Source organism: Strongylocentrotus purpuratus, unplaced genomic scaffold (genome assembly GCF_000002235.5).
Source record: "Strongylocentrotus purpuratus isolate Spur 01 unplaced genomic scaffold, Spur_5.0 spur5_contig_839, whole genome shotgun sequence".
Lineage (NCBI taxonomy): Eukaryota > Metazoa > Echinodermata > Echinoidea > Camarodonta > Strongylocentrotidae > Strongylocentrotus > Strongylocentrotus purpuratus.
Window position 1 is genome coordinate 334,173 of NW_022145545.1, and position 13,893 is coordinate 348,065.

Consider the following 13,893-nt stretch of genomic DNA (forward strand, 5'->3'; position numbering starts at 1 on the left):
AACCCCTGGATTTCTCATTCTCAAAATAGGCCTAGGATAACTACCCCCTAGGCCTAGCCTAGTTGTCCGGGGGGTAAGTGTCCCATGGGGTGGTCGTCGTAGGGGGTAGTTGACCGGGGGTGGATGTCCAGGGGGTAGGTGTCCTAGAAATATACCTTTATAAGATCTAGAGGATCTATACCAGTGGCGGATCCAGGGGGGGGGGGGGGGGGGGGGGGCTTGAGAAAAATCATGTAAAATCACGCGATTTTTACCTTTTTGGGGGGTTGCCCCCCCCCCCCCCCCCCCCCCCCCCCCCCCCCCCCCCCCCCCCCCCCCCCCCCCACTGAGCGACTTTTCGGCCGGCGCGATTTTCAAATTTTCGGGAGCAAAAAAAAAAAAAGTTGGGCCCCCTCCCCTAAGAAATCCTGGATCCGCGCCTGATCTATACTATAGTCTAGGTGGATGCAGCGCTCTGTTGGGGGGGGGGGGGGGGTTAAGGGAGTCCCAGTGCCCCCTCACCTTTTTTTTAAGTACCCCGAAAGTGCCCCTCCCCCTTTAATTCGGAAAACTACCTCTTATTTACTTCGGAAAATATCCCTTCAGATCTATAATAGTAGTAGGTCTCCTGATAAGTGCCCATTTTCCTTTCTGGAAAGTCCGCGCCCGATATATTATTGTCACTTTAATCTTTATATAGATCTACCTATGAATAGCCAGTGCCCCTCCTAAAGTGTGACTAATTACGAATTTATGTTGACTTTTGTTGATCTGTAATAATGTATACATAAAACTAAAAGGGCACACTTTTAGGCGATATTGGGAAATAATTAAGATTAAGAAGCAGATCAAAAATGAAAATAAAAAATAACAATTATACAATGCTCACTCGTAAAAAACTCAATTAGTTGCTATATCAGAAATCCCTAAGCAACACCATGAAAAGAAGGGTTTCAATGGGCCAATACATGTGAATATATGAAAACATGCAACGCTATCTGATGAAATCAATGCAATAAGGTACTAAATGGTTGAGGACATACCTGTCTTTTGTTCATCTAGCTGACTGATGAATAATTGGAATGCTGATGTCACAAAAGTCATTTGCTTTTGGAGGTTTTTTTTTTATAGGGGTGGAGATTAGCAGGTAGAACAAAAGTATTAGAAAAAATCATATGAAATATATAACATAAATGTACCTCTAAAAGTCAAGAGATATGTGATGTATAAATTTAAGAAGTGCCCCTTTTTAAATATGTAATAAGTTCCCCTAATTGTCACTTCGGATTTATTTTTTATCTGCTTCTTAATTATTTCCCAATATCGCCTAAAAATGTCCCCTTTTAGTTTTATGGTCATCTAAAAAGTTGTATGTAGCTTTCAAAAAATTGTCGCATCTTTGATTTTGAGTAGTAAATTAAGACTGTGGAGCAGGGGGGCGAGTCACATCAATATGTCCAGAAATCCCTAAAAAAAAAACGTGCATGTGCCCCCCCCCCCCCCCCAGCCTACTGTAGTCGATGGTGTGAGGAAATAAGATTTTTAGAAGGGAAATTGGAAATTTATATTATCAATTTAAAGAAAACATTAACAATCAGTGAATAGTGAGGCGATGACGTCACAGACTCATGAGTGAGTCGCCAATTTGTCTTGTGATTTTCAAAGTTTTTCATGTCATTAAAAATTCATAACTTTCTTATTAGTTATCCGATTTTGTTCAAACTTTTTTCGATGTGGTTGTCCGATTTTTCTGCGTTCCATTGAAAGTAGGGCTAGCTAAGTCATTTGGGGGTTGGATTTGCCCTTTAATAGTAATACGATTTGTCGTTTGGTCTACAACCAGCTACTGCCCATTTCGTCTTTAACCATAAGGTCTAATGAATGATTATTATTGATAGTAGCTCAAGATGTAGACCGAAAGCTTCAATCTCTAGCTGATGGCTCCTCTATTGGCAAATGTCGGAGCAGGGATATGTGAGTTATCCCTGGTCGGAGGTATATACCAGATGGTTACTTCTGTCTACTCTAAATTGACATAGAGTCTAAAGACAAACTGGGAATAAGGGTAATATGAGCAATAGACGAAATGGGTGGTATCTAGTCTACTTATAGGAGATTAGACCAAATGTTGAATGAGAAGTAGACAAATGATTATTCGACCATGTGGATAGTAGACCATATGAGAATAGACCAATTGGTTAGTAGACGAACTGGTGGTAGACCAAACGGCCATGAACACGAATACCACTTCCAGTTAGATATTTTAGTCACATGTTTGCCTGAAATGTAGACTAGGTCGTGTTATTCACTTTTCCATCGACAACGCGAGTGTGACGACTATTTACATCATTTATGGAAATTGTAAGTTCTTTGTACATTCTTATCTTTATAATTAGTTGAAGGAATGTCTTATGATAGTAAAAGATAAAGTTTGAATAATTTTACAAAATGAGAAGGTAAATTTGAAGGTGATATTGTCTGATAATTTGGGGACGAAATGGGCTGAATATGGTGCAGGGAAAATGAACGAATGGGACTAGAGTCTAGGCTAGATCTACTACAAGTACGTAGGCCTACTAGCTAATCGTGCATTGAAATCGAGGGCCTGGTGCTGGCCTTTGGTACATTCGTTAACAGCAACAGCCCGAGGGCATGTTCTTCTTCTTCTTCCTGAAAAGTGTAGGCTTCATGAAATGGAGATTTTAACGCACTGTTGAATGAAAGGCTTAGCAGCTTAGTCTAGGCCTAAGGGCTGAGGTGACGTCTCATCTGGTTTTGCTTGAGAACTGCGACTTGTCATTAGACTCCCTACTGCTACAATTAAAAACAGATGTCGCATTTAGCGTTAACAAGTTGTTTACTTTATGCAAATTAGACTTCAACTTCAAGGACGAAAGCTTTCGCGCCTGCCCTTGTCAATGTTCTTGTACAGTAATTCTTTTGCAATAATGTTTTTTCTCTTCTTATTATTTCTCCAGAATTATTGACATCTAAGATGAATTGAATCAATGAATGGACATATCTAACAATGTCTTTGGCTCAAGTCTACCCTCCACTTCTTCAGCGGGCAAGCTACAGCTGTTTTGTGTTGCCAAGGGCAACCTGTTGTCTTCCATCCTTACATGCGAAGAGTGCATCCCAGCTGCAGCATCATTCTCCACTGGCGACATCATCAAGCACTTGTAGGGACAGTCTGAATACACAGTCTGGTCAGTCAAGAACTTATTATGCAACACATGTCAGGGGGCAGGACCAAGAATATGACTTCCCAAAGTCTATGGGGAAGAATGAGACAGGGAAGTATGTAGATCTTGTGCAGATGGTCGGCAAGCACAGGAAAAGATACACAAGTGTTTATGTGTGGGGCTTCACATACACAGGAGCCCTAGGTGTCCCATCCTACTTTTTCCCGAGCCAACGCAAGAATCCCATCAGGAAACCGAAGAAGTTTCAGCCTATTCCTTACAAGCTCAAGTTTGATGAAAAGGTCAGTCTTTGGTCTATTCTCTGCAGATTTTCATGTACCGGTATCTCATAAGAAAAAGTTCATGTACTATAGTACCGGTTTCCTGTTAGATTACAATGTAAAAAAATGTATAGACCAATACAAACAATTCCTGATAATGCACATGTATGGTGAGGAGGTTCATTAACATTTTATGAAAACTATAGGTAATCTTATGTTTGAATGATCAAAGGTGATTGATCAAATTTCAAACAAAAGAAAGTACCATGAAAAGAAATAAATAGTTATGATGGCACAAAGGTCACACTCTAAGAACAAAGTTTTCACCTATTCCTTGACTTGGAACCACCAAAACAGTACTGTTAACCCAGAAACATTTGTGACACAAAACTTTTGTGAATTGACAAGGACATCCCATTTTTAGAAAAAACTTTCACAAATCGCAAAAATTTATTGTTGTGTCATATTGTGATTCAATTGTATCGCGACATTAGCATGAAAATCGTAAAAATATTTCATGTACCCGAAAGTTTCTGGTCTTACAGTTTATCAGCACAGCATGTTGCACCAGTCCTCTGAAACAAGCTGCCAAGTGCCATTCGAAACATTTCAATGCCTACAAACCTTTCAGAAACATGTTAAAACAGTTTTATTTACTCAGAGTTACAATTGATATTATGGTGTTAAAATTCTGGAGAGAGATTTGTGTATTTTGTTTTGTATAGCGCCTTGAGTAAGTAATTAGAAAAATGTGCTTTATAAATATTTGTTATTATTATTATTATTATTATTACATTCATATCTTGAGCAGATCACAACAGCAGCTTGTGGATATGGGTTTTCACTCATCGGTAGCCATACACAGGACACAAGCAAGGTGTGGGGTATGGGCATCAATACAAACTCACAGATTGGATACCATCCCAAGGCTATGACAAGTGGTAAGAAAATGATCAAGAGTTTATTATTAAAGACTTCTAAAACTCCAAGTACAATTGGGGGAAACCATGAATGTAGGAAAAATCAGAGAAACAGCGTGATGAATGTTTGACTGGAGTTTTAAAAACAGAGAGTTCAGAAGAAAACAAATTTGGAAGGTTGTAATAGGAACACATGCGGCCTGGGTATATCAAATGGTGAATTTGTCATTTAGCTGACATAATTGGGGACTCTCCCTTTCGTTGTACTCTAGAATAGCATTATTCTTGGTTTGCCTTTTCCCTCTAGGCTATACTTAAGATCTATTTTGAATTGCATGGTGGTATAGGTCTTCCCGTAAAAAAAAAAGATCCTACCTAGTGGTAAATCTTGTTTAAAAGGATATTCATCGTTTGTGTCAGCACATATATGGGAGATATGTCTGCTACTACATCCAAACCAAATTGCCAATATTAAATTCCCATATTATGATTACCACTGTTACAAAGTGAAAACTTTCTTATAGTTTGTCTAATTTTGTTCAAACTTTTACCAATGTACATCTGTCAGATTTCTCTTTTCATTCCAATCAACTTCCTATAACAGTGGATTGCCCTTGAGGGACGTCCAAGTCGACTGAATAACCACATGAGACTAGAGGTCTACTCGAGACTGATGACCTATGACCCCCAAATCCATTGTTTGCCAATCACTGTGTTTTGATCTAGAGGGTGGGTCTTTATTCCTGCGCAACGTCAGAAGAGTAGAAAATCTTCACAAGTAAATACTTCAGGGGAGGGTTGATGAAATTCAGTTTGTTTTGTCTGATAACTAGTGCAATGTCCAAGGAAACAAGATTGATGTAATTGCAACGTCTTCTTAACAACAAACGAACACAACATTACAGATTTTTCATATTAGCTATTTTCCCTTTGTTCATTTTGTTGTTTATTTGTTATGTTGTAAGAATTGTAATTCAATTCATTATTATAACAAGTGTTGTCTATGACCAATGTCTGTAATTAAACTTTTTAATTTCATGTCTAGTATGAGCATTCTTTGATATAATTATATACTTTAATAAAGGAGTTAGATAAGCAGTCAATCTCAATATTTTCACCCATCTTCTTCATATTCACTCATCTTATTTCCCAGTTGAAGGAATGCATACGATAATCTCGCCAACTGAAATCAACCTACCTCTAACGAAGCCCAGGAAAACCAGGGTCTCTCAGGTGTCATGTGGTCGATCTCACTCCCTCATCCTCACAGATGAAGAAGGTGGTAAGTAACGCGATCACTTAGTAATGTCATAAGGACAGTAGCTACTCTCTATGCATGTAATTGATTATGTTGCCCATGAAGAAGGACTTAAGTGTCGATTGGATGATTTTAATCCTCTATCTGCATGTAGCCAGTGTGGGTTGTTAGCAAAGAGGTAAAGGGAAGTTAAGTGACTACATATGCCCCATGGTAACTATGTAATATGTTTTGTATCGGTATAATTTGGGTAATGTGTGTATCGCAGAATGTGTAAGTGACTATATAGGAGCCATAGTTAATTTCTTTTAAAATCATTCAATATGTAATATGTAATTTGAAGAGGAAGAAGGATGAAAGTTACAATATGTGGAAGTACAGAATCTATACATAAAATCAGTGTAGCTTGAATGATTTCAATTTAAAATCAAATTTCATTGATTACAGTATATAAATCCACATAAATTGGATCATTCTCAACTATTTAGTAATTTGAATATGTAATGTAAAATGAAGAAGGAGGTAAATATCAATTTATTGAAATTAAGCATATGTTTTATGTAATCTGTATAGTTAAAATATATGTACAGTGTATTGCAAACATCAAGAAGGAGGTCAGTTTTGATTAGTGGGTTAACTCCTCTGTGATTATATAGTTTGAATGTTTAGTGTGAAATGAAAACGTGGATAAATTATTGTCAGCTGGATAAGGTAACTTCTCTTTACATATACAATATACATGTATAATAAATTCACTGTTTAGTTTGAATATTATAAGAAATGTTATAAAGTTCTTTTGTTAAGTTGCGGATAAATAAATATATTTCATATTTCAGTCTTTTAAATATGACATCTTGTTATTTTTCTCCTACAGTATACAGTCTTGGCAATAACTCTCATGGGCAATGTGGGAGACCTATTATACCACTTGAAGATTACAGGTAAACATTTATTGATACTTTTTTTATTTTTTAGGTTTTGATATTCTAGAGATCTATACCATAAAAGAAAAAAATATCAACCAATCTTAATATTATGTAGTGAACTATTACATCATATATTTCTTAATGATATAATATCTGTCTTTGATTTGAGGGCTGTTGCACTTTTGTGCTCTTGACATTTTGTTATTTACTTGTTTGTTTTTTAATGTACAGTATGTATGTTTGTTTTCTTCCATTTATTAGAGCAAAACAAACTACGCACTGAAATCATTCTTTTGCTGATTATGTGGTAATGGATTAATGACATACATTGCACAACCTAAAGTTCTTTCGAAAGAGGTGTCTTACAACTGCTGATGAAAACCTATTCTATAATAAGGCCCTGCCTTTCCGCTACATTTAGCACTGGGTATTCCAAGTTCTATTTCTTTTAATTTGTCTTTATTCTCTTTTCATTATTACAATTTCAGCTCTAATAAAATCATTCATAAAATTGGAGGAATAGAGGGTAAAATAAAACAGGTAAGCAAATACTGAATATTTTTATTTTTATTGTATAAATGTTTTTTTGTAAATGATGCAAGTCTGGGCTGGTATTCAATTCTATATTTAGTTAAGTAAAACTTCTACTTAGCACTTGGCTTAGCTAAGTATATCTCATTCAGATCACATTTAAGCAATTAATTTCGCAAGCCGACTTTACAGAAAAATACTTACTGATAAGCATTGTGACATCACATGGTCAGTCAAAAGTAATGCGCAATTTACGTGTCATATTGAATGCATGCTAATATAATAGTGCATAGCTTATGATCACTGGGTATGAAAACCATATGCCTGCCAATCAATGTTTTCAAAATTAAGTCTTAAACTTAGGGTAAAATACTTAGCCAAAGGCTTCAAATGAATACCTAATTTGGCTAAGTATTTCATCTAAGCAAAAACTGAGTACAAATTTTTTCCTATGCATTTTTGTTAAAATTATCAGTACATTGAAAATAAAAGTGTACACTGTAACTTTTCCAGCATCACTGAACTTGAGGTGGTTTTAGAGAAAGAAGGTCATTCTGTACATTAAATATGTTTGTTTAATTTTGTTTATTATCTGTATAAAATTATATACACTTAAAATATTGTATCAAAACATATTATGTTCATGAAAATGTATGATGAAAAAAAGAAAAAAAGAAACCAATAAATAAAATCAAATCAAATCAAATCAAATCAAATCGAATGTTAGGTACATTTGATTGATAGGTAGAACATTACACAGGACATACCGAGGCTGAAATTTACACATGCTGGTATGTTACAAGAGCAGGCTTGTAAATTACAGGAAGAGATGAAATCTGCAAGAAATTGTTTCACTGTTGATTTCTTGCCACAAATTTGTAAACAAGGAGGAATGTAATCAACATTCATGAGGAGTGATATTGAAAATGCTCAAAGTCATATGGATTATGGTATCTTCAAATCTGAAGTGAAATCGGCGTAGAATTTTTTTTTTCTTCTCAAACTGTAAAGACTTGCTGATTTATTACATCGTTAAAGTTGATCAATATCAATGGATATTTCTGTGAACTGTTACATATATTACAATGTTGTACAAGCAAACTAGTTTAAGAATTGTCCTACAGATATATTGCCACTTCACCTGTGGAAGAACATCAGTACATGTGTTTAAGTGTATAGCTTTATGATATCAAAATTTGATATTTACAACCATCTACTCTGTATAGGTTATGGACACAGTAGTATGTATAGTTTATTGCTGTTCTTCTTCTTGTATGGTTTTATGTGTGTTCTTCTTCTATTTCCTTTGTTGTTTTCGCTTCTTTATGTTTTAACATTACCTTGCATCATTTATACACTATACAGATCAGCTGTGGCCACGATCATAGTCTGTTTCTGACTGAAGATGGGCACGTGTACAGCTGTGGATGGGGGGCTGATGGCCAAACTGGTAAGAAACTTGTCCTATCTTACGATTGTTACACAGACTATTGAACACATGCTATGTCGAATAAAGAGACGATTTCCTCTCATGTACAGGATGCTTCATTTAGCTCGGCTACAGCTAGGGTAATAATATGATTGCAGGGCCCTCAGGGAGAACAGTATTAATGCTGATGAGGCTACCCTGGGTAAACAAGACATATTAGTAGTAGTACAGTGTATTATTATTATTATAAACATGAGGTATCGTTGGGATACTGCTCACAATCAATAATTATCTGTCTGTTGCCTATATTTGTGACAGGATTATATAAAATGTAAAGAATATGTATATTGTTTTACATACACATGTAATTAGACCTTGGGCGCGGGGTGGGTAAGCATGTTATACAATTGTAATAACTGTATACTTTTTAAACTCTGAGAGAAGTCTGTGTGGATCGAGATTCCCACAAAAAACAATATTGTATAAGTGTTTAATGTATTTTAAGTCGAGAGGAACACAATTAAATATCTATCTTCCAATATGATCAGGCTTTTCAAGTATCATAGTATTTTGATGCAATAATGTGGCAAACCATTGTCATCATTGGTTAGAACAAGAATGTTGCAGTGTCCGTATTTGATAACACTCATCACATCGCTTTTTCTCAGGTTTGGGTCATTTTGAGGATACCAGTACTCCAACACGCTTAGAAGGGGATATCAAGGATGAACATATTACTCAGATCACTACTCTTGCAGATTGCTGCCTTGCCATTTCAGGTAAATATCTACACATCACAAGTCATTTTATATAGCGCATAATAATAAATTCTCTATGCGCTTTACAACAATCAATTTTACAATATATTACATAATTAATCTAAAGAATTAAATATGCATAAATTAACAGAAATACATATCATATACAATTATGTAAAAATCAGATATGATATGAATGGTATGAACTTATGAACGCAATTATAATATTTGAATAATTACGATCTTATTGTAGTAAGGAAATAACATTATTTGACATAAACTAGCATATAATTAACAGACTATTGGACGAACATAAATGTTTTCAGAAGCAAAAGCTGAAATTTTGGCTTACATGCATTTCCGCAAGTTGTTTTCTTTCACACAGGCTATATACAGTACATGTTTGAACATGGGTTGCTAGCTATTGTATGCATATTGCTATATTCATGACCATACAAAAAAAATCATGAAATTAAAACACTTGTGAGAATGATGATTTTAAACAGTATTATGCCCTGATGACTTGTGCCTATTTAAGATGCAAAGAATGATGGATGCTACTGCAACTAAAGAAACAACAGTAGAAAGTTTAGACAGTTGCAGAATGAATCTAGTTTTCCACAGGTTGTATTTAAATAATGTACTTTTTTTAAGAAATCAAAATTATATATATTTTTTTTGTCTTGAACATTATATGTGAAATTCTGCAGGTTGAAAGCTTGTGGAATTTTTTTAATTAAACCTTATCTTTCTTTGCTGTTCACTGTCTATGCTATTTTCACTTGTTACTAGTCCAGCTCAATTCAAATTGAGTAGCCATTCTGTGAAATATGACTCTCTTTGGCACCTCCTTTTTTGCTTTAAAGATTTTTTTTAAAATGTCATTTGTAACTTCACTATTCAGTGATGATGTTAGCCTTGCATCCATATTTTAGTCATTAGATTTTACTTAGAAATCATGTATTTCTTTTATCAGTGTGTTCTTACTGACTTGTTCGTTATTTAGATAAAGGAGAATTGTTTGGTTGGGGAAACTCAGAGTACAATCAACTCAAGTGCGTTACCGAGGATACTCAAGTCTACACCCCTACGCATCTACCATTCAAGGGAATAGGGAAAATTACCAGTGCTGCCACTGGAGGGACGATATGTGCCTTAACAAATGGTCAGTTACTCCTTTATGGTATAAATATTGAAACATGAGCAATGAGAGCATAAAGAGCCAGTACTGTAGTTACTTATCATCATGACACACTTCAAGTATCTATACTTATATTCTTGATCACTCGCAGTGAAACTTTATTTCTGAAAAAAAAAAATTCAAATATTATTGTCAATATTTGTGATTGTATTCAACACAAATGGTGATATAATTTATGGCTGTCAAATACACACAAACTAGTTCAAAGGTTGCTGTATACAGCATACCTGCTAATTACCAACAAGAATATGGACATACGACAACATATCGTCGCTGTTTTCACGAAGTGACGGTAGTGAAAAAAAAATCGCATTCACTTTGCGTTACGATTTTTCTCACTACCGTCAATTTGGGAAAACAAGGACGATATGGCCTAGCAGGCAGACCGTGGACTGAATGTAGTTACAAAATTTCATGAAATGCTTTTTTATCTTGCTAACTACTAAGTAACAATTTGTATCTTCTTTGTATTTATTTATGTTATTGTTTGATGACTGTGCTTGATTCTGTAACAAAGTTATTTTCTTGCTACCAGCAAATCAAAATTAGCTCTTTTACCAAATCAAAGTGCCTAGTGTGCAATATTTGAATCTCCTCTCCCTCCATTTTATTGTAGAATCTGGAGAAGTTTGGGTGTGGGGCTACGGCTTTCTAGGGAGAGGTCCCAAGTTAACAGACACTGCTGTTCCCGAGTGTATAGACATGACATTGTTTGGTAAATCACGGAGGAGGACGGATATAGCAGTCACCAAGGTCTGGTGTGGTCATCACTACTTTGCTGCAGTCACAAGTAAGTTCAGATTACCATACATCAACTCCAAAATTCTTCCATTCCCAAAGCTAGGCTCTAATACAGGAGCCACCAGGTTCTTGGGAAATGGGTGAGAGTTTTGTTGAATCATGGATTTGAGAAAGGCTAAGAAAGTTCATACCAATACTTCTTGACTGAGAATGTAACAGATTTTGTACTCTAGAGCTTCTTGTAATTGTTAATATATCATATCTATCTACTTTTTCTGTAATATCTCAAATGTAACTGCTCATTCTCATATTATTGGTTAGCAAATTTTCACATAATTTGCCCAAAAAAAGTGTAACCCGTAAAAGCAGTGAAGTTGTACAAGTTTTGGGAACTTTAACATTAGTTATCCCTCTGCATTTTCTTGTCAATATCATGTTTATCATATTTCATTGTGCTTCACTCATGCTCAGTGTGGAAGTTGCAGTTTCCTCTTGTACACACCTTTTTTATATATCGTCCGTTTGGAGCCACAGAGACCTTAAAGTCTGTGTTAAAGTAACAAGTTAACTGCCTGGTTGCTCCATTTAGATGATATGAAGCATGAAAATATCTCAAAATGTATCAGCCAAAACAATCACTTTTTCTTGGAAATTCTGCAGTTGTTTTCATGAGAGGCATTGGTGTAATTGATTGATTTTATTTTTGCTTCTAGATAATGGAGACCTGTATACCTGGGGTACCAATGGATCAGGCTGCCTTGGTCTTGGTCAGCTCCATAGCCAGTACTTTCCTCTCAAAGTAAGTCATATCTCTCTTACAATTCTCTCTTTGAGCTCTTTAACAATTCTTTATTAAAAACTATACTTCTTATTAAAGGGGAGGGGAGGGGGTGTTTTTTTTTATTGAGATGACAAGTGATCCATTTCTAAAAGGATGATTGTATTGTTTTTGGAGGGGGAGACTGAAATGATGTGATAAAAACAGAAAAGATAAAGATGATCCATGCTGGATTATTACAAGAGAAGGTACAATTATAGGATTGACTACTGATAGCTGGGGTAATAATATGATTGCGGGGCCCTCAGAGAGAACAATATTAATACTGATGATGCTACCCTTCGGTAAACAATACATGTTATTAATATTATAATAGCCCTCTTCAAACTAAAGAGTTGTTTGCTGTCAAGTGTCATGTGTGTAGATATTTTATAGATTTTCAACAAATGAGTTTGTGTGAAATCTGCTTTGTGATGTACCTATAACAACACACTTGGTGCGCAAACCTTAATTTCTCAGAATTCACTTTAATTCTTTCTCTTCTCTCCTCTCCCTCCCTCCCTCTCTCCCTCCCTCCCTCCCTCCCTCCCTCCCTCCCTCCTTCTTTCTCTTCTCTCCTCTCTCTCTCTCTCTCTCCCTCCCTCCCTCCCTCCCTCCCTCCCTCCCTCCCTCCCTCCCTCCCTCCCCCTCTCTCTCTCCCTCCCTCCCTCCCCCTCTCTCTCCCTCTCTCTCCCTTTTTCTTTCTCTTTCTCACTTTTCTCCCATCATGCCCATCTCTATCTTAAACTTTAATCATTCTCATCTGACCCTGTCTCTCCATTATGTTACCTTCTTTCATTTGTCAAACTTTTCTTCCATCCTTTCAGGTCTCTCTACCTGGTCAGGTGACCCATATTGCCTGTGGAGTGGATCACACTATAGCGCTCGTCACAAAGGATATCTGAATAGGACTTCCCATGCTAAATATACCTGCATGTATCTCATTTCATTTCATTCTGATGTAATTGGCACCCGCCTCCATAGAAAGACCATCAATGATTCACCCAATCATGGAGATGTGACCCATATGGGTTTCACCTTTCTAAGGTAGGCCATACAATAACACTTGTCACAAAGGACAAGGATGTGGCCCACAGAGTTAGATGACCCATGTGACCTTTGGAATTGGTAATGCCATAAAGGACATCTTCATTATACTTCATTTCAACCTGCTGCACTAGGCACCACCAGCAGGAAAACCCTGTTTGTACATCCAAGTGATGATTTAATATGGAGGACATCCAAGGTTGGACTGCGTCATTTTTAATTCTTATCATTGCGCCATGTATTGGATACCTCTTTAAATAATCCATCAGTGATCCAATCAAGATAGTTCTCAAAACAGAGGGCATCTAAAGTTGTACTGAATTTCAATAACTTTATATACTGAAAATATGCAAGTTTGTAACTGGTTGTGCTTGAGCTTCATATTGGACATATGTTTGAATAATTCATCATCACATAGCAATCAGAGTAACAAAACAGATACAAAAAAGATACTGCAGATTGTTGAATCCACCATGCTTCAAAGCCTATCTGCACTAGTTTGGCCAGGGGGATTGGACCTCTCTGCGTGGTCACTGACAGGTGGTTATCTCATCAAATCAGCTCTAAATTAACATAAGGAAAAGGGGACCATGGGGGACCAACAGGTACCGCTTAGGCATTGTTTGCTATATAGAGGGCGTAAGTTTTACAGGTAGTGCATTTCCGCTTTAAAGATCACTTTTACACAAAGATCTTGCAACAAATATGAAACTGTTGATTACCGTATCCATGAGGTAATTTTTATTCAAGCTAATCAATCTCTCTGGATGTGTTCCTGGGAAGATCAAAGTATTATTATCACCAGTATTAAAGACGGATC

The 13,893-nt window shown here is 36.2% G+C and overlaps 1 protein-coding gene across 1 annotated transcript; it reads left to right on the plus strand.

The window, feature by feature from the left end:
* Window positions 1-2,054: 2,054 nt before the first annotated feature.
* LOC115924740 (RCC1-like G exchanging factor-like protein) lies at window positions 2,055-13,173 on the plus strand. Its single transcript, XM_030987526.1, has 12 exons — window positions 2,055-2,340; window positions 2,958-3,466; window positions 4,257-4,386; window positions 5,519-5,647; window positions 6,498-6,564; window positions 7,038-7,089; window positions 8,446-8,530; window positions 9,178-9,288; window positions 10,274-10,432; window positions 11,085-11,258; window positions 11,923-12,008; window positions 12,854-13,173. The coding sequence occupies exons 2-12, from the start codon at window positions 3,008-3,010 to the stop codon at window positions 12,929-12,931; spliced, it is 1,530 nt and encodes a 509-aa protein (XP_030843386.1). The 5' UTR covers window positions 2,055-2,340; window positions 2,958-3,007; the 3' UTR covers window positions 12,932-13,173.
* Window positions 13,174-13,893: the final 720 nt, after the last annotated feature.